This window comes from Falco naumanni, chromosome 1 (assembly GCF_017639655.2).
Source record: "Falco naumanni isolate bFalNau1 chromosome 1, bFalNau1.pat, whole genome shotgun sequence".
In the NCBI taxonomy this organism is placed as follows: Eukaryota; Metazoa; Chordata; class Aves; order Falconiformes; family Falconidae; genus Falco; species Falco naumanni.
In genome coordinates this window covers 94,991,827-95,011,199 of record NC_054054.1, presented here as the reverse complement: position 1 = coordinate 95,011,199, position 19,373 = coordinate 94,991,827, and the positions used below count along the sequence as shown (strand labels likewise).

General features: G+C 49.5%; 2 protein-coding genes across 29 annotated transcripts in view; one reads left to right on the top strand and one right to left on the bottom strand.

Moving 5' to 3' along the window:
• SH2B3 (SH2B adaptor protein 3) overlaps positions 1 to 19,373 on the top strand; it is a 46,082-nt gene that overhangs the window by 19,817 nt on the left and 6,892 nt on the right. For 4 of the 8 annotated variants that reach the window (XM_040608890.1, XM_040608883.1, XM_040608896.1 and 1 more), the window contains exons 3-8: positions 2,848 to 2,949; positions 3,217 to 3,308; positions 3,426 to 3,517; positions 3,713 to 3,930; positions 4,268 to 4,439; positions 4,774 to 5,711. In XM_040608890.1, the coding sequence (XP_040464824.1) occupies positions 2,848 to 2,949; positions 3,217 to 3,308; positions 3,426 to 3,517; positions 3,713 to 3,930; positions 4,268 to 4,439; positions 4,774 to 5,069 (972 nt within the window). In that variant the 3' untranslated portion in view covers positions 5,070 to 5,711. Of the gene's footprint in view, positions 1 to 2,847; positions 2,950 to 3,216; positions 3,309 to 3,425; positions 3,518 to 3,712; positions 3,931 to 4,267; positions 4,440 to 4,773; positions 5,712 to 19,373 lie in introns of those variants that run through there. The other 4 variants (XM_040608903.1, XM_040608863.1, XR_005829940.1 and 1 more) reach the window with 2 other exon arrangements.
• ATXN2 (ataxin 2) overlaps positions 10,863 to 19,373 on the bottom strand; it is a 52,513-nt gene continuing 44,002 nt past the window's right edge. For 12 of the 21 annotated variants that reach the window (XM_040608666.1, XM_040608733.1, XM_040608672.1 and 9 more), the window contains 3 exons: positions 17,142 to 17,287; positions 16,042 to 16,269; positions 10,863 to 12,566 (listed from right to left, as the gene is read on the bottom strand). In XM_040608666.1, coding sequence (XP_040464600.1) covers positions 12,363 to 12,566; positions 16,042 to 16,269; positions 17,142 to 17,287 — 578 coding nt within the window. In that variant the 3' untranslated portion in view covers positions 10,863 to 12,362. Of the gene's footprint in view, positions 12,567 to 12,731; positions 16,270 to 17,141; positions 17,288 to 19,373 lie in introns of those variants that run through there. The other 9 variants (XM_040608680.1, XM_040608744.1, XM_040608699.1 and 6 more) reach the window with 3 other exon arrangements.

Here is a 19,373-nt window from a genome sequence, read left to right as displayed (position 1 = left end):
GTGGGATGTCCTCCCTGGGTCAAGCCGTGGGCTCTGGCAGGATGCTCAGGGCAGGGAGCAGGAGGGAGTTTAATCCTGGGGGTGTTTTCCTCTGTCTCCCAGTTGGCCCCATGTCCCTGGCCACTGCGTACAGCTCTGGTCTGGCTGAAGCTTCATATTTTTAAACTCTACAAAAATCCCCTGCAAAGAACAAAAATACAGATACTGGGGTTCAGCAGACTGCGGGTGGGAGGGTACTGCTTCCAAGCACTGAATCTAAGTAGGTGCTGAGAGCTGGTGTGGATCCTCTGTCCCCAGCCGATGGGACCGTCACCCCCATCGATGTTCTGGTGTCCCCAGCAGTGCCTGGCCACTGTCAGCCACTGCAGGGGGAGGCAGTTCGGGGGAGCTGGGCCACATCCTGCTGCCATCAGCCCTGTGAGCCACACACCAGCTGTGTCACATCCCAGGATGGCTGATTTTCATGGCAGGTGGCAAGACGGGGGATGCCACAGTGATGGCACGGTGGCAGCTGTGTTCTGAGGGCTTGGGAGTGCAGCTTTATAGGGCATCCTGTCCCTGGGAGGTTTTGGGGGTGCTCAACCACATGCTGGGGTTTCTTCCCTGTCCACAGGATCCTTTGGGGGAGCGGTGGGGTGAAGTCTGCAGGCTGGGAGCTGGGCTGGGGCAGCATCCCAAGCACCTGGAGTATCCCATTCCACCCCATCCCGAACACCGTGAGCATCCCACCCTGAGCATCCTTAGCACCCCAAGCCAAGCCTGCAGCTGGGGGTATCCAGCCCCACGATGCTGTTGTGGCACCTTTCTTGCTAAGGAGGAGCCCGTGGGTGCTGGGCGAGCACGCGGTGTATTGAGTGTGCAGTTTTGGTTACCGAGAAATCCCTTTCTTGGTACCAGCCACCATCGAGCAGGGCATCTTGCGGTCAGGTGCGGCAGTTCGGGGGGTGGGGGCACCGTGCCTGCGGTAGGCACTTCTCCGAAGCCAGACTGGTTTTTTTGGGTGCTGTATCGCTCTGCTGCATCATTTCCTTCTCCCTTTACACTCCCCGTCTGCACTTTTCCCCAGGAGGGGCGCAGGGGGCTTCGCCGAACTCCCTTTTCCTGGAATTTCCCACTTCCTAGGAAAGCGGGAGGCTGACCCCAAGGCTGTGGTTGGGATGTATGCCGATAAAACCGGCTGCACCGGCAAGCTTGGGGACGTGCCGGATGTCACAACCCACGTGTGGGAAAGCAGCCAGGACGGGCAACCCCTTTGCTTTCTCCCTGCAGGACTTTTGCGCAGGATGTGGTTATTTTCCAAGGATGGCAAAAAAATAAAACTCCTTCGGGATAAAAAGCACCGGTGCCACCGTGGTGGCTGGCGGCGCCGTTGGTGACAGTGATTGCAGCAGCTGCAATCACTGTTGCTGACGGCACTGGGGGTGCTGCGAGCCACCGCGGTAGCACCAAACCCGTTACACGATGCTGTTCAGCAAGAAACTTCTAAGAACTTTCTTTTCGGTGCAGCTTGGTGCTGATAAGGGCTGGTCCCTCTCACGCTGTATTTCCGGCCCCAAAGTACACTGAGTCCTCAGTTGAGAGTGTCGAGGGAGGGAGGAAAGAGGGGGGGATGGAAAAAAAAATACAAACTAAACACGGTTTGGTTGGATGACCACAGAGAGTGCCAAGTCCCGGGTAGGGACAGTCCCTGGTGAGGACCCCCTGGGGGTCCCACAGGTGGTTGGGGACAAAGGGGGGGTGGCTTTGCCATGAGCGTCACAAGCTCGGAGCAAAATTCAAGCCCTTTGGTTGGCAAATGCCATCATGTGGTGGAGTGCCTGCAGCCCAGCGTCCTTGCGGGGACAGCGGCGGCCGTGGATGGGAGAGGACTGCTGGAGCCGGCACAGGGTGCAGCAGCCCAGCCCGTGGGATGCTGAAGGTGACGAGTGAATCACAGCCAGCCAAATTTTTGTTGTGCCAGGCTGGCAGGAAGCCTGGTGCAGGGGATGAGCATGCCCAGCACATACTGGTACTGGCGGGGCTTTGCCGGACTCAACAGGGTGGCTCGCTTGCAGAGCTGTGCGTTTGGCTCTGGCCACAGGGGTCAGCGTGGAGGGGTTGGCTCCATCACCCAGCACCAGCACAGGGTCCCCCAGGGGCATTTCGCACCCAGGAGGGTCCCTGGCACCCCGGATAAAGCCCGGTCCTGGCGGTGGCTGGGTGGGTGCCACGTGCCGCAGCCTCACCGCAGTCAGCGGCTCGCTTGCCGGCACACAGGGCGCGTTGGGGAGCAGAGGAACTGAAAGCTGCTGGGAGGGGTATTATTAGCCTTTATGGAAGTGTTTGCTCAGCGTTTTGTCATGTGCCTGTGTCAGCGCCAAACTGGCTGGGTGGCTGCGGAGAGCTCTTGGCACGCCACCACCGCGCGCGCCGCTGACCCCCGCACCCACAAGCAGGGTGCTCCCTGCCTGCACCCCGATTTCCCCATCAGTGCACACAGTCTCCCCAGAACGCAGGGCCATTCTAGGAGCCCCCTTTTCCCTCCTCTCCTCCAGCCATCCTTCTGCTGCTGGGTCCTTGGGGCCACCAAAGTGGGTCCCCGCTCTGGGTGCTACTTGGCCCGCCCTGGGGTGCCCTGTGTCATGCAGGGTATTTCCTTGCCATGCAGGGTATTTCCTTGCCACATGGGGTATTTCCTTGCCAGTGGGGTGTTTCCCTGCAGAGCCGGGTATTTCCTTGCTGGCTGATGTGGCTCAGGTGGCTCCCGGCAGGCTTGACCCCTTCCCAGTGGAGCAGCGGGCGGTGGGGCAGTGTTTTGGGGTGCAGGGGTGTTGGGACTCAGCTCAGCTGCTGCGCTCCCCTCCGCAGGGCTCCAAGCCGAAGCTGCATGCTGCCTGCTCTGCCGTCCAGGAGGTGCGGAGGTGCACGCGCCTCGAGATGCCCGATAACATCCACACCTTCGTCCTCAAGGTAGGGTCTGGCTGAGGGGGGGTCCAGAGCCAGCCCCACGGCCTTTCCCATCCTCCGGGGTGCACGTGGCTGCTGAGCGCTCCCGTGCCAAATTTCGGTTCCTCTTCCCAGCCGGGGAGGGGGTGCACAAGGGGGGATGTGGCATGCAGGGTGGGGGATGCTGTGCCCTGGCTGGGGTCAGGTTTGGTGCCCAAGCGCGGGGGGGTGGGGAGGGGGATGCACATCTCTCTGTCTGAAGCCCCTGTGTCCCTTTCTGATGTCCCCCAGGTCACCAACACCACTGATGTCCTGTTTGAGGCAGGGGACGAGCAGCAGCTCAGCTCCTGGACGGCCGCCATCCGGGAATGTGCGCGCAGGGGGTAAGAGCCCGGTGGATGTCCCCAAGCCTGGGGATAGGGACAGCAGCTCTGTGTCCCCCAGAAATGTGCTGGCTCCGCACCGCCAGTGCTCAGCCTGGATTCTCCCGTCCCCGGCAGGTCTGACACGGGTGACCCTGAACTCCTGGTGTGCCGGCACCCCGACCCCACGGCTGCCAGCCCCACCACCAGCACTGACACTCTCAGCCAAGGTGAGCAGTGGGGACACTTGGGGGACCTTGGGGACAGGGCATCACTTGCCGGGGGGTCGCTGCATCCTGCCGTGGCTGGCTGGGCTGATCAGGCATCCCCAAATGGCGTGGCAGGGGGCAGAGCCAGAGGGCAGGGGGATGGGGGGAATAGGCAGGGGTCCCCACTTCCCTGGGGCACTCATCCCTGTGCCCTAGCAGGGGCGACGCTGGGGGACCCGGGGGAGGCGGCAGGGCCGAAGATGGAGCAGTTCCTCTCCTCCTGCCCCTGGTTCCATGGGCCCATCTCCCGCGTGAAGGCGGCTCAGCTGGTGCAGCTGGGGGGGCTGGAGGGCCACGGTGTCTTCCTGGTGCGGCAGAGCGAGACGCGTCGCGGCGAGTACGTGCTCACCTTCAACTTCCAGGGCAGAGCAAAGGTACGGGTGGGAGAGGGTCTGGGGTGGGAATCTTGCAGGAGCCCCTTGGGCAGACCCCCCGCCATGGCATGGTCCCTGTCCCATTGCATCCCACCCTGGGGAGATGCTCTCTCCTTGCCTGGTCCCTGCCCTGATGCTGGCAATGGGCTGGCAGCCCCATCCCCGCTCCTGGGGGGCAAAACCCCCTGCAGCAAGCAGGGCACCGCAGGCTGGGGATGTAGCACATTGTGCTAAGGCCATTTGTCCCCTCCCCACCCCAAATATACCTGTGCTCCCCATCATCTCCTCCAGCAAAGGAGCCGGTGGAAGAGTAACAGGTCTGTACTCCTCCCTGCAGCACCTGCGGCTGGCACTGACGGAGCGGGGCCAGTGCCGCGTCCAGCACCTCCGCTTCTCCTCTATTGTGGAGATGCTGCACCACTTCCATCGCTACCCCATCCCGCTGGAGTGCGGGACAGCCTGTGACGTCCGTCTGTCCAGCTACGTCGTCGTCCTGCCCCAGCTGCAAGGTAGGTGGGCATGGAGGGATGTTTCTACGGGTGCAGGGGTGGGGGGTCCATTCCCAGCGGGAGGGTCCCCGGGGTGGATGCGGATGCCCCGGGGCTGGGAGAGCTGTGCCCTTTGGCCACAGCGTGGGGTGGGGAAGTGGAAGGATCCGGGCAGTGGCACAAAAGGTGACTCCCAAGCTCCTGGCTTCCTCTTTCGAGAAAGGAGAAGCTGCCCCAAACCGCCAGCCTCTCCTCGCTGCGGCTGGGAGTGTGTGGGATGCACCCCGGTACCCAGAGCGGGGGCAACGAGGCAGGAGCATCCCACCGACCGGCCATCTCTCCCCTCCGCCTGCAGCTCCTGGCTCCAGCAGCACGGTCCCTCTCCCCATGCCCATTCCCGGCTGGAGCCCTGAATTCAGCCTCGCCCCCACCGGCTCCACCTGCCCCCGCAGCCCCGATGACACCCCCCCGGGTCCCCCACCGGAGCAGATCTTCCACCTGGTGCCGCCACCGGCCGAGCTGGCGCAGAGCCTGCGCCCAAGCAGGGCAGCCACGGTGCCTGGCACCCGGCACCGCGATTCGGACTACGAGGTAGAGGCGCCAGGCCGGGGCCACGTCCGTGCCATCGACAACCAGTACACGCCGCTCTGACGGGTGCTGCGCTGGCACCGGGATGCACTTTCGGGTGGAGAAATCCCAGAGACCTTCCGGGTATCCCATCGAGAGAAAGAATGTACCTAGTTTCTTCCTTCTGGTTAGGGATGATTATTGTATTTTTGCAAGGAAGGGGGTAATTTTTCACTCCAGTACGGGTGTGCTCCCTCTCTTCGGCCTGTTAAAGGGCCTTTTATTTTTATTTTTTGTTATTATCAAAGCTTTCTCATTACTGTTTACACACCGCTCGTGCCTGCATCCCTGCGTGCCAAGCGTCACGCTGTTGGGCTCGGTCTCACACCTGTCCCTGACACGACAGTGCCCAGCCAAGGAACCAGAGTCTTGCGTTACACTCACATAATTGGAGAAAGGAAAAGAAGAAAAAAAAGGAAAAAAATAAAAATTAAGAAAAAAAAGAAAAAAATAATTTAAAAAAAAGTGGATTATAATTTCATCAACCAGTTGCTGCTCTGGGCCACACGCAGGCGAAGATGAGCCCCGTCCTCCTGTCCCAGCACGTGCTGCCGCTGCCGAACGCACCAGCAAAGCCCGACTTGCCGGAGCTGAGCTCCCACGTCGGGTGAAGATGACGATTGTGATCAGAGTTTGGGCTTTGTTGTTAAATAAGGCAAAAACTGGCTTTTCTTGTTCTTCTTTTTTTACCTAGCACAGTTGCAGTCACTGCCTGCACCAGCTGGAGGAATCCTTACACCATTAGCCTTGCTAATTAAGATGTGAACACTAACTGCTCCATCATTAATAATGTCACTAGCTGAGAACTAACACGGAGACTGACAGCAAACCGCTCCTCCTGGTGATGGAGGCGTTTTATCCTGGTGATAAAGGCGTTTTATCCCGGTGATGGAGGCATCTTATCCCAGTGATGGAAGCATTTTATGCACAATCTAAAGTAATTTTGTTTTTTCCCCAAAAGATTTTTTTTTCACCTTGCCAGTGCAGGTGGCTGCCCACCCCACTCTTGCTTGCCTCCCCCCCTGCCCAAAACACTGTGTAATGAGGAGCGTGGGGGTATTTTAAGCTATGCAACAGAGGGGCTGCGCCCCCCGACATGGGGGAGGCCGGAGGGTCACAACTCGGCGGCTGGAATTACACACACAGCGGGCGCTTCAGCCTGTTCGCTGCGCGCATCTCGCCCTAGGAGCTTGCACAGCGAGCTGCGTGCCGAGCACTGCTCCAACTCCTGCAGGAACAACCGTGCAGCCACCAAATCCCCAGGGCTCAACATCCCCCCGTCCCTGGCAAAGGGAGAGCAGCACCGGAGCCAGGAGCTTGGCTGCGCCCCAACTTCCACGGCTGCTTCCAGCCCTGGTGCCACTTTACCTGGGGCAGCCAGCGCGGCCACGCTGGGAGAGGAACCACTTCTTAGAAGCTGCCGTTATTTTAAGAATAAGGAAGGGGCTGGAGCCCTTGCGACACACAGGAGGGGATGTTCGCAGAGTTCAACTTCCAGATTTCTCAGCGCAGCCGGTGCGACACTCCCTGGGATTTCGGATGCAAAACTCGCCTTGAAATTGCTTTAGAGGAAAGCCTTTTCTTTTTATTTCCCTTGAAATGGCAATAGAGGTGGGAACCCTCAGGAGCGTTAACGTTTAGGAATGAATTTAAAAGCACGCAAACACAAAGCCTCCTTGGGGCCAAGCTAGGGAGTTTTGCAAAAATCCAGCCCCTAGGCAGGGCTTTGCTGTTAAGCCTGGTGAGCCCAGTCAGTAGTGGAAGCCCAAGGAGCCCAGTTCTGCTCAAGGTCAAGCACTGAAGATCATGGTGCTGTGCTGGGCTGGCCCAGAAAGGGCCGATGGAGCGCAGGCAGGAGCCAGGACCAGGCAGGGCTAAAACAGCCAGGGCCAAACACAGCCCAGGGAGCAGCCGTGAGAGCAAGTCTGGTTTTATAAGTAGTAGTCAAAGTACAAGGGCTGGGAGAAACAGGATACCATCAGCTTGAGAAACCATTTTGGATTTGCATTTTGTGCCTCCTATCCCTTGCCTCATTCCTCTCCTGGGCTGTCTTTGTGCATTTAGAGCAGGCAAAGCCTTTCCCCCCTGTGCCTTCTCTGTTTAAAGCAACTTGAGGATGGGTGCACGGGGAGGAATTCTCTGTTTCGGGGGGACACCAGCATTTCCCGGCACTCGGCACATGCTGTTCGTTGCACACTCACTCTTGAAACCGGAGCATTAAGAGCAAATTGCACTGGCCGGTTGCACCTCCAGCACTGCCAAACCCAGAGAGGCTGCTGGAGAAACAAAGCCAGCCCTGTCCTCAGCTGGAGCTTCTCAGCCGTATCCGCATCCCGTTTTCCTCCCCAGAGCAGCACAAAGGCTGCAGCGAACAGCAGGAGTGTATACCGGGGCTGCTTTGTGCCAGGCGAGTCAGCTCCCTCCATTGCTAATAAATAACTCCCCGTGGTCTTGCGTTTGTGGGGATGGAGAAGGGAAGGGGAGGAAGCAGAGCACAAGCTGTCAGCTCCTCTCCTTGCTCGGTGCACGGTTCCTGGAGCACGCACACCTGGGAAAATGCTTGCATGTGCTAAATCTTGCTAAGGTTCAAAGAGCTGATTTTTAGTCCTGCTGAGCTGCAGGCAGCCACATTAAAAGGAGGCATTCCCCAAAAGATGAGGTGGTCTCACCCAAATCACCCTATGCTCAGAGCATCTGCAAGGAAGAATGGGCTGGGAAAAGGCATTGGTATTCACAGCCGGTGCAGCCCTTGGCAGATCAATCCGATGCTGGTGCTGCTGGGATGGGTTGTTTTGGCGCGCTGGGGCTTATTGTTCGAGCGCCAACAACTAAACATGCACACACATGTGGTATTTTTAACCTGCAGTTTAATTGCAAGGGGTTTCTCTGTAGTTGAAATGGAAATTGCTGTGCTTGATTAGCAAAATATCTGAGTTCATTATCACCCCGTCAGCCTCTTCCCCTGCACAGACAAACACTGGTGGATGCGAACGCCCATTCTCCCCACCAGTGAGTGGTGGGAAAGTCTGATTATTTACATAGTTATTTAATAGTTATTTCCATCTCACACCTCACCAAGGTGGCCATGGGCTGGCCAGCCACCCAGCTCCACCACCTCCCCACCTTATCCTCCGCTCGGACCTGCTGTGGTCCTGACCCCAGCTGCACCGGGACCCGAGGCGGGGTGGGGGGTAGGCTATTTCCCCAGCTCCTGGAGGACCGAGTTTCTCCTAGAAAGCATCTGGCTTGCAACCCAGGTCAGAGCCTGACCTGCAGCCCTACCTCTGCTCCTGCCAGCGCACTTGGCGACGTGAATCCAGCCCGTAAGGTACAGCAGTGGGCAGAGAGCATTAAGCCATTCCATTCCTATGGAATATAAGAAACTTGACGGAATTTTTATGTTCTTCTAGTAACTTGGAAAAAGAGCCTAGGACTTTGCAGGTTTAGTTCCCCAGCCCATGTGGGCCTTTATTGGCATTTATGAAGGATCAGCAGAGTTTTGGGAGGAGGGGAAGCCAAGGGCAGACCCCCCGCACAGCTGCAGGTACGGCCACCTCCTGGGCTCCCACGGATGAGAAGGAGCATTTCCTAGAGCTGAAATAAAGTCAGATGTGACCACCGGCTTGTGCCTTGGCCCCGGAGCTGGGCATGTGCCACACCAGTTCAGATCCAACATAACAAAGCCAGGACACCAGTGGCAGCACTGGCCGGTACCCCATGACTGCTGCAGCCTCCCCAGGACAGGGCTGCCCCATTCCAGCCAGCACATGGGGACAGTTGGTTTTGGCAAGATGCCGTCACTCTCTGGGACAGCAGGGACCTGGCTTAGCGCAGAACCTGCCAGCTGGGTCCAGCCAGAACTTCCCCCCCATCTCCATCTCACACCTGGGAAACCACTTGCTGTTTGCTGGCAGACCCTCCCCCTGGGTGGCCTCTGCCTGTCCTGTCCGGAGGGGTTAGTGGTTCTGAAGATCAGGACATACAGCATTATTTAACCTCTTCATCCCTCCCTCCCTCCTGCACCCCAGCCCTGAGGAATGGCAGCAGGTTACCAAACACTGACACCACTGCTGCCTCACCCGTCTTTTTTTGCATTAAAACTATTCTGGGGCAAAACTTTGTGGAATAGGTCCAGGTGTAGGGTGAGGCCAAAGCTTCTCATTTCTTACAGCTCTGGACCACAGAACGCTGCTGTCATCCAGCCTGCGCAGTTTTATTCTTAACAAGCATATAAAGCCTTGAAATCTCAACTAACAGGTTTGAGTACAGTATTCCAAATTTTAATTTAAGCTGGTTCGATCCGAACAGACCCAACCTTCGCCAGCAACTCCAGAGGCCGGGAGGAGACTGTGCGTTCTCTAACTCAGCCTTTAGCAGGATGATTAAAGCCAACGTTTTGTTGGATGAGAAGCATATTGATTTGAAAGTTCTACTTTTCACCTGCACAGAAGAGTTGTTCTTGTATAGTAGGTTTTTCTATATATTGTTTCTGTATGTACTGTACAAGTAACTTATTCTTGAATAATGCAATTTTACCATAATATAAAAAAAAAATTCTGCTCTTAATAAACTGTTTTTAGAACTTTTTTTCTCACTTTTAGTCTTCAGTCTGATTCCCTCTACGTGCCTGGATGCTATTTTAGCAGATAGTGGTTGCTAAGACAGGAACCCTCCCTCAGAAATGAAAAGCAAGCCAACAGCCTGGGCGAGCAAGCTGTTCCTTCTCAGAAGGTTCATTCAGGGAGTTCTGCCCCAAGTCACCATCACTGTGACACCTCATGCCCCCTGCTGCCCACCTCAACAAGATTTCTGTACATTTTACTGCACTGCTGGCCTGGAAGGATTAAGACAGAAGCTGCAACAGTTATTTGTATTCCCCTGCACGTTTTTCACCAAGACACAAAACACGTTAACCACTGTCCAGGAAAGCTTGTACAGTTTACTTGTCCCGCTTCTGAAGTGCAGCTGTATTATAATCCAGTTTTAACCAGCATCACCTTTTGGTTAGCCATCAAAGATGCCTGCACCATACAGAACTGTTCAGTGATAACTGAGTCTGTGCCTTACTGGAGGAGGTGGTAGCCAACTGCTTTTTCCTGTGCTTTCCCCCCCCATCTTTTTACCATTTTGCTAAGAAATGCTTACTCTGGTTTCTTCCTTTCTCCAGCAGCACCACTGACTTTAAACAGTTTTATCATCTTAAAAGCCTCGATGCCCAGTTGTGACATCTTCTGTGACATCAGCCAGAATGGTGTGAAGCTAAGGCATTAGGGAGTCGATCTGAAGACAAGGAACGTTAAATACCTGCACCAAACTTCACAGAATCCTAGAACGGTTTGGGTTGGAAGGGACCTTAAAGACCACCTAGTTCCACCCCCCTGCCACAGGCAGGGACACCTTCCACCAGCCCAGGCTGCTCCCAGCCCCATCCAGCCTGGCCTTGAACACTGCCAGGGATGGGGCACCCACAGCTGCGCTGGGCAGCCTGTGCCAGTGTCCCACCACCCTCACAGTAAAGATAATACCTAACCTGACTATCCTCTTTCAGCTTAAAATTATTACCCCTTGTCCTATCACTACCCTGCCCTTCTGATCTCAAAAGCTTTCACTGATTTTTGCAATGGCCCTGCAAGTCAAATCGGAGGGATGTGGCTTCCTGGTGGGGGGCACACACACGACACGGCAGCAGCACACAGCAGAAACACACGGCAAAGCTTACCTGATGCTAAATAGAACAGTCGCTCCAATTACAATTGAAAGGTGGAGAAGACATTAAAGTAAGATACTGGTAAAAACAAGACACAAACACTAAGTAGGTCAGTTTTTAAAACTTTTTTTATTTTTTAATTTTTTTTTAAGTTTTTATTTTATATTATCTACAAAGTAAAAGTTTTCTTAACTTAAAAGTTACATCACTGTCTCACGATAGTGATTATCTCATCAAACGTGATTTATAAATAATAATTCATCAGTTTGACGATTAGAATTTTTTTTTTTTACTGAACCTGTTTCAAGTTTAGTTAGAAGTAAAAGGGATCTCCAAGTCTTGATTTTTAGTGATAATAGCAGCAAGAATCACTCTTGTTACTTCTTTTGCTAGCTGATGAGTTCATAACTTTGAAGGGTCATTAAAAAATAAATAACTTCCAGTTTTCAGCAAGCAGAGTTGGGGCACTTGCAGGACTCAGATACAGTGCATGGAATTATGGAATAGCCCACAAGTTCCTAAATGCCTCTACTCAGTCCGAATCTCTCCCACTGCAAGATGAACTGTTAGCATTCCTAGTGGATGTTACAAGAAATCAATTTTTTTTTTTTAAACAAAATAAAATGAAATTCTAGTTTTCTGTGCTTCCAGTTGGCAGAAGCAGTAGAAGGAGGGTATTTGGCCTACAAAAGGTATCCAGCCTTTCAGTTATTCCAGATGAGCCTTACAACTGCTGTTGGTGGTGGGCTTGTACTGTAAAAAAAAAGTTCAAATGTAAATAGTAAATTGGCAAGCCACACAACAGTTTGCTAGTAAAGTGGTCACAGGACAACTACTGAGCTGAATTTTTTTTTTCCTTTCCTTTTTCTCTCTCTTTTTTCTTTTTTTTTCTTTTTTTTTTTTTTTTTTTAAGAGAACAAAACAAAATCCTGCATATCAAGATGTCCTTTGGATGCTTTTTTCCCTACTTAAACCCTCAGAAAGCAGCCTTGTTCTGCTCACACATTCCCCAAGAAACAAGATCAGGTAACTAGTTCACTACAGAAGTTTAGAGGCTGTTTGGAAATGAATTATAAAGAAACCTAGGTAAGGTTAAATTTAAAGTGGAAAGAAATCATACAGCACCTACTTTTCCCAAAAAGTAAAGCTGCAGAACGTTACTCTGAATTAAAAGATTAGATTTCAGTTGTCACTTTACTTCAGTCATTAGAAGTTTAACAGCCCTACCCCCAAGCAACATTTTCACTCCTATCCTCAAGACCGATCACTTTAAATTTAATAAAACCTCAGAACATTATAAACAGGCTACACAGAACAGTCCATCCCCCACGGCAAAACCACAGCAAAACCTGAAAGAACACAGCCCCACAGTGCCAGTGTCCGCATAGTTATCCATTTCTCTACTTCAGCTAGAGAGAAGCAAAATCTTTACTAAATTAGCTAAATCTCATACACTTATCTAGCCTCGCATTTGGGCTGGCAAAGTATAAATGCGAAATGCAGAAACATTCTGCCTTCAGCATTTTCTTCAATTATTAATTATTTTTTTTTTTTAAGTCTTTTCCCCAAATCTGGTTCATAACAGTTCTCACTACTACGACCTGGCTCAGTTAAGGTGCAGGTCTCCCGGGCACACACTCCTCACCTGAAGGGTGCGTCATATAGGGGAAATGTGTTGTTGTCGAGACTGGAATGGGCTGTAGTGCACTTTGAGCGATGGCGGCTTGGGGACCACCAGGTGGCTGTGTCGTCATTAGCATCATTGGAGCATGGGCAGTTGGGTGAGAAGGAACCATTCCTGACTGTACATGAGCCTGAAACAAAGAGCTCTTTAGTATAATGGTCACAAGGAGGCATCACTCCTGGCCACATGACTGTCAAAAGTTTTCTCCAGCTGTACCAGTAAATCCAGAGATTTACTCCGTTTTAACTAGATTAGCTATAGGGATTAAGTCAGAAATCTTAACACAAAAATAATTAAAAAAAAAAAAAGAAAAAAAAAGAAAAAGAGGGGCTCAAATCCTTATTGCTGGCTCTGAGTCACATTCTCAATTTTAGCCATATGGACAGTGAGCGCTGGGAGAAATGGCCAGCATTAAACAGTGGGATATTTAAAAAAAAAAAAAAAAAAAAAAATCAAAAAGACCAAACCACAAAAAGAAAAAAAAAACCAAACCCAAAAAAACTCAGCAACAAATCTTCAGAACATTACTGTTAGTAATCTAGATCAAAGCACTTCCTATGCAGAGAATGCAGTGGGTGCAGACAGGACCCTCACGCGCACTGGCAGCCTGACATCCCCTCCTCAGCTGCTCATTACACAACTCCCCATTCCTTCCTGACTCCCCTGCCCCAGAAACCACTCTCTCCAGTGACCTGTGCCCACGTTATCGTTCATCGAAGCAGTCATTCTAAGATGAGTGATTTCATCCCTTTATACTGTTAGGTCAGCTTTGTTCTGTTTCCAGTTAAGCTCATCACAGTTAAGGTCCTTGTGTAATCCGAGCAATCATAGTTAAGTCTCAGCGGAAAAATGGGATTAAGCTTTACAATGGCTGATCACCTTCTGGCAAACAAGTTCAGTAACTTGTCAGTTGGCTTCTTTAGCTCAGAGCAGTTCATGACTAGAGGTCATCAATTTTTTGGTTTAAAAAGCTAGTAAACACTAGTTTCTTAAAAGCACAAAATGTTACGGAACTCTTAGAGCTCTCAGAATGTTTCTCGTGGAGGGGGGAAGCATGTGTATCTAAGGTTTGCTTTGTCCTTCTCCCATATCCCATTAACAGAGCACTACGCTGCCGTCATTTCAGCCTCACAAGTTTCACAGGCCAGTAAAGACAGATAGCAGGTAGTGGCTACAATTTTATTTCTTAAAGACGAAAGGGTTACCTGACTCATCACAGACATTCCTCAAACTCCTTATCAGACTTGCACTGTATTAGTAGCACTCGAGAAGCCTTTAAAGGCAGGAACTGCAATTTAAATCTCACTCTTGCTCTAAAAAAAGGCTTAGAAGATAAGGCTGTGAAACAGAAATACCTTTCAGGATCAGCACCATTTTTACTTTGACAAACATGCTATTATAGCAGCCATCACTATAAAGCAGCTATTCATATAGCAGCTGTATTCAATACACACATTGGATAAAAAAACTTCTGCGCTGGCTTGAACGCTTTGCAAATTTGGCAGCTGACAGTACTCTGTAATGAATTTTAAAGTACTGTTTCTCAAGTGAGATATCTAACAGCTCGAGGTTCATCTGATAACCTAAAGGGAAATTCAATTGATCCCCTGTGTTAGCCTAACTGAAATCCCTAATACATGGTATTTCAGAATTGTGTTCAGAAGTTGGAAATGAGGCTGCTAAGAAACTATTAAATCCAGTGATTAGTTTCCCCACAGTGGAATAATTACATGCATTTAAAATTTCTTACAGAACTGTAGTTATTCCTTCATTAGAGATTTTTGAGGGAACTACTTCATTTTTGAAAAGTCAGTTAGTTTGGTATAAATATCACGGACTATAGATTGCAGGCTCCATCCTAAAAAAATTACAGAAGAGACTGCGTAAGTCAAATAACGAAAGGGAAGGCAGGCTTTGCGTGCAGTTGCTAAAAAATCCCGACTGTGCAGTCAGTCCTGACTAAAAGTTGCATCTGATTTGCTTTAGCGAGGTTCGCTTATTAAGTGCTCGGCACACAGAAAAGGAAGGCAACGGTCGCATCCTGCAGCACAGGCCAGGCCTGGCCGTGCTGGGTACAGCACAGTTCAGATAGTTTTACCTTTAAGCTGACCTTGCAACAAATATGTTTCATGTTTCAAGGCACGGCACTGAACATACCACTAAGCCAGGAGCTCGCAGCAAGACCCTTCTGAAGGGTTGCGTGTGAGCTCCCCCAAGAAGCTCTACAGCCCAGGCATTCACACCAGCACCATCACACCGGGGCACAGCCAGTATCTTGTTTCTGGCAGAAACCAGAGCCTGGGAGGATATGGCAAGATGCCACATCAGCAGTCAAGTTTGGACATCCTCTCCTTATCCTCCCACAATATAAAAGCAGAGAAATGAAAAACCTAATGGAATTAAAAAGCTAAAAACTCAACAACAATAAAACAATTCCTAAATAACTATTAATTCATTGGCTTAACTGACTGTCCCAGGGACTGAAGCAAAGATTTTATCAGAATTCTGCAAGGGACTGGACACCTATTAGGCTAACCTCCCTAACTGCAGCTAGTCATGACATCCCAAACTATTGTTAACCTTTACGAGAAGACATAAGCCAGATACCAAATCCTTGGTCTGAAGAAGAAATTGTGCAGGCAAATTACTGATTAACTCTCCGTTCCTTGACGAAGTACACTAAATCCATGAGATTTAGTAAACATCAGAAAATCTTTGCAACACTGCTTTACACAGAGCTCTTGATTAATCTGTCATGTGCTTCCCTTCCCAAAATCCTTTTTTCACTGAGTTGACCACAAGAGAGCAGTTAAGAGAAGTGGGTTTCTGATCCTGAAGCAAGGACTGTTGTTAAGTTGCCCAACAATCACTGGGGATCTTCTGCATAAGCAGTTCATTTAGAACCACACACAGACACATACACACACACGCACACAGGGGTTTCTCTTTCAGCAAGGATTGTCTTGCAGTTATCTAAACTGAACCTCATCTGTCTCCCATCACAGTGCCTTGCTACTCCCTAGTAATCCTGCATAATATACTTTACTGGATGTACCTGTATAGATTTAACTACAATGCAGAGCCTAAAACTGCCACCAAAAGCAACAATTCAGCCTTCCTCCACTCAGCTCTCGCCTCCAACCTTTCTGTATGCCAGCTCTTCCTGTGATCATGCAGTGAACCCGAGCAGTGAACTGATTTGACTGAGAAATAGCCTAAAAAAGGGGGGAGGGGAGGCACACTTCAGCTGAATCATGTCCCCAGTCTGGTTTGCTGCATGGCCAAACAGTTCTGTGAGCAGAATGGTGAGACAGGACAAGGATGGGAGCCGGGAACTGGGAAGAGAGCTCAATTTCTTTCAGTAGCAGTACCAGCTTAAGATGTCTTCATTAAACTACAGTTGCAGATGCACTGGGTGTTGGAAGCTGAGGTCCAAGTATCTTGTAAAATTCTAAATAAAGGCAATGTACAGACAGAAACCTAAATAACACGACAGGTAGTCTGTGCTGAGAGGTGACAGAATGGAAATCACTTCAGCAGGCCCAACTGTCCTAACTTTGTGGCATTAAGACATTTAGTCTTGAAGGTTGTTAAACTGTGTTTACCTGGGGGACATGGGCCATGTGTGGCGGATTGGTATATGCAGGTTGAACATGGGAGGGATGAATGGTGAAGACTGTTTGTTGTGCTGTAGGAAAACTATTTTGTGGAGACTGCGTATTGGAGCCTGGCGTCATGGAAGGTGGGGTTGGAGCTAGACCTGCGTGGTAAATTGCAGACTGCTGTTGTGGGTTTGCCAGGTGGAGTGCCTGAGCAGCCTGGTGCTGATGATGCTGCAAAAAAAGACAGAAGATCATTTAGGTTATGGTCTAGAAGCGAGAAATGTTTATTCTGTAAACTAGCATAAGAAAGGTTCGCAGAACTGCTCTCGATAGTGAACCTTTTAAGTGGCAAATCTAAGGATCACCACACCTATGGTCACAAGGAAACTCATTTCATTTCCACCGGGCTAGTTTTCTTCTTGCACTAGCAAGTCATGAGAGCAGGAGTCTGGAAAATAGAGCCTAGACTGCCAGGTAAAAACAAGGAGAGCCTGCCACCATGGAGCTGGATACACTTCACAGTTGCACTTAGAAGCCCAAAGTTACTACCAGTAGGTAACTAAGGCATGCAGCATTATCACGAGGCCTGTTTTGTTTTCAGCTGCTTGTCTTTGACAAAATACAATCAAATGCTTCTCAGCATTTATCTGCTATTTCCAGTTATAACTCCACTTTAATGAAAGCTCTGACAAAATTACGATCCTTCCTTAATCATAATACGGAAACAAGCTGTACCTCATCCCCTGAGATGGAGAAAGGAATGCCTGCACTCTGATATTGGTCCTTACCAACGAAAAGGGACTGCCAAAGGCTTCCCTGCTAGCTTATCTAACGAACTATGTCACAAGCTTACCACCTCTAAGTCCTAGCCACTGCAAGTAGAGAAAAACTAAGTTATATAGCTCTACTTCCTTCCTTCCTTCCAGAAAACAGAGGGGAATCTAGACAAGTCCTGCACGAGATCTGTCACATGCAGTTTGTCTGGGCAACTGCTCCAGTCTACCATTTTTCCTCTCAAAGAAATCAATGTAGTGATGTCAAGCAGCAGATAGATGCAATGTTAAATACAATTTAAAGCCATTCACTCCCTTAAGTTCTGTTACCTGCACGGGGCTAGGAGCAGGGTGGCTTCCAGCATGTTGGCTTTGCTGCTGGCCAGTTGGTGTGGCAGAAGGCTGAGGATGCGGAGGATGCGGATGCAGGGTAGCATTAGGGTGGGCATACTGCTGGGCAAGTGAGCCAGTAGAAACTAGGATGAAAAAGAAAAATATTTAACAACAGATACAGTACATGCATCTCATCAAGTCACCATGTATACTTGAAGATTTCACTATGTTTCAAACATACTATAAATATATTCCCTCCCCCTTCTAAAAAAAAAAAAATTATCTTGCAAATAGCTGAGTATCTTACCTTGCTTTTGTGTAGTTTGGTTTTGCAGGAAAGTCTATAAATAACCATAATTAGACAGTTCATCTTCCCTAGTTTGACAATGTAACAGATACTACATAGAAAAAAGCAGTATTTCATCTTTTGTTTTGTCAAACAGACCAGTTTAAAATATCAAATTTGTCATTTTCATACAATTTAGTTTTTCCTGTAATATACTTTTCAAAGGTGTTATAAGCCATTTTTATTTCCACCATCCAAAAAATTCTTTGGCCTTATACCTGGCTAACCTCACCATGCTACTCTTCTGGAAATTGCTCACAGTACAGTCAGTGTAAAGTATATACACTGCATGTATGCTTAAGAGCTATAGGCACACACAGCATATACATAACAGCTGAGAAAACTGAGGCTGCTTGAGCATCAAATTTTTTGCTAAAGCCAGTATCTTGTACTGAAATAAGGTATCTTGTAGTGAAATAACGTATCTTGCCTCTCACCTCAAGGCCAATTACAGAGTCTGTTCTGACTCACCACCATTCTGTGAGCTTCTCAACATTGCCATTAAATTCTTAATTCCTTGAAACAGCAGCAAATAAGGTACCAAACTCAGAAAAAGGAAAAAAACTTAAAAACTTTCACACCAGCGAAACCACATCTGTTGCTACAGCCATACCAGTCTCCAACAGCAAATGAACATCAACAAGTTCCTCCTTGAGTAGTCCTGCTCTGTTCTGCCTCAAAACGCGCCACACCAAATTGTTTTGTGGTTTTGTTTTGGTTTGTGCTTTTTTTTTTTTTTTTTTTTTTTTTTTACTTCTGAGGGAACCTAACAAAGCATGAAAAGCCATAATGATAGCAAATCTTCCTTTAAACACAAAGCATGCAACTGGAAAGCAAGACCCTTAGAAAATGAAGATGCTTTGCCTGTTCCCTTGTATTGCTTTTAGGTCTTGTGCAACAACCAGCCCAGAGTTCACAACTGCACTTCTGCACATGACGATGCACACTACTCTCTCCAGTATGACAGCTTGTCAAAACCCAGGTTTGTTCTGCTGACAACAGCGCTAAAAGACAAACCAGTCCAAGCAAACTACCAACCTGCTCCAGAATCTTCCCTGCAACCGCTTCTTATTTGGTTCGGTACTTTTTTGTCATTCTGACTGAAGTTAATTACCTCTTACTATTTATCAGGTTACAGCCTTTTTAATGGGGTTTGTATTATACAAGAACTCCACAGCCAGCGATGCCTGCAGCATATCTCTAGAAGTGACGGGTTTTCTAGTGGTGTTTTCTTGCCCTAGTCAACAAACCTGAAAAGCAGGGCACAGGGAGAAACTTCGAGTGCACCTGTTAAGCTGCAAGCACCTGCCCCACGTATTGACAGCTAGTGAGGTGTGTTGTCTTTGCATTCGCAAGGAACTGTTTGCTGCAGCTTCAGAAGAGGTTTCACTGTGCTGGGCTATAAGTTCATGAATACACAGAACCGCCTGAATGTATATAAAGGATGAAAGACAAGATGGGTGGAGAAAACAGACAAAAACGTAGCTGCATCTGAAAGCACAATACTATTCAGCAAAAGCAAGCTGCAAAAAGACAACAACCCCACGGTGCTCTGTTAACCAGCCCTGACACACTACTACCCTGTGCAAATACTTGTTTTGCTCCAGTCTGGCTTGCTCTAAAGCTTACAAATACTAGTTCTGACATACTCAAACTCACTAGAACACACACAGACTGTCTTTTTGCCTAATACAGATTTCTCTCTCCTGTGCAGGCCACTATGAAGGTCTCTCCTTTAGAAAATAACTGCCTACTATATTTAACTTCATCCTGCCCTACTATCTTGAAAGCTCAACTAAATATTCACTGAGCAAATGGTCTAACAGTGATGTGCACTACAGTTTCAGGCTATTAATGCAGATGAACTTCATATACCTTTGCAA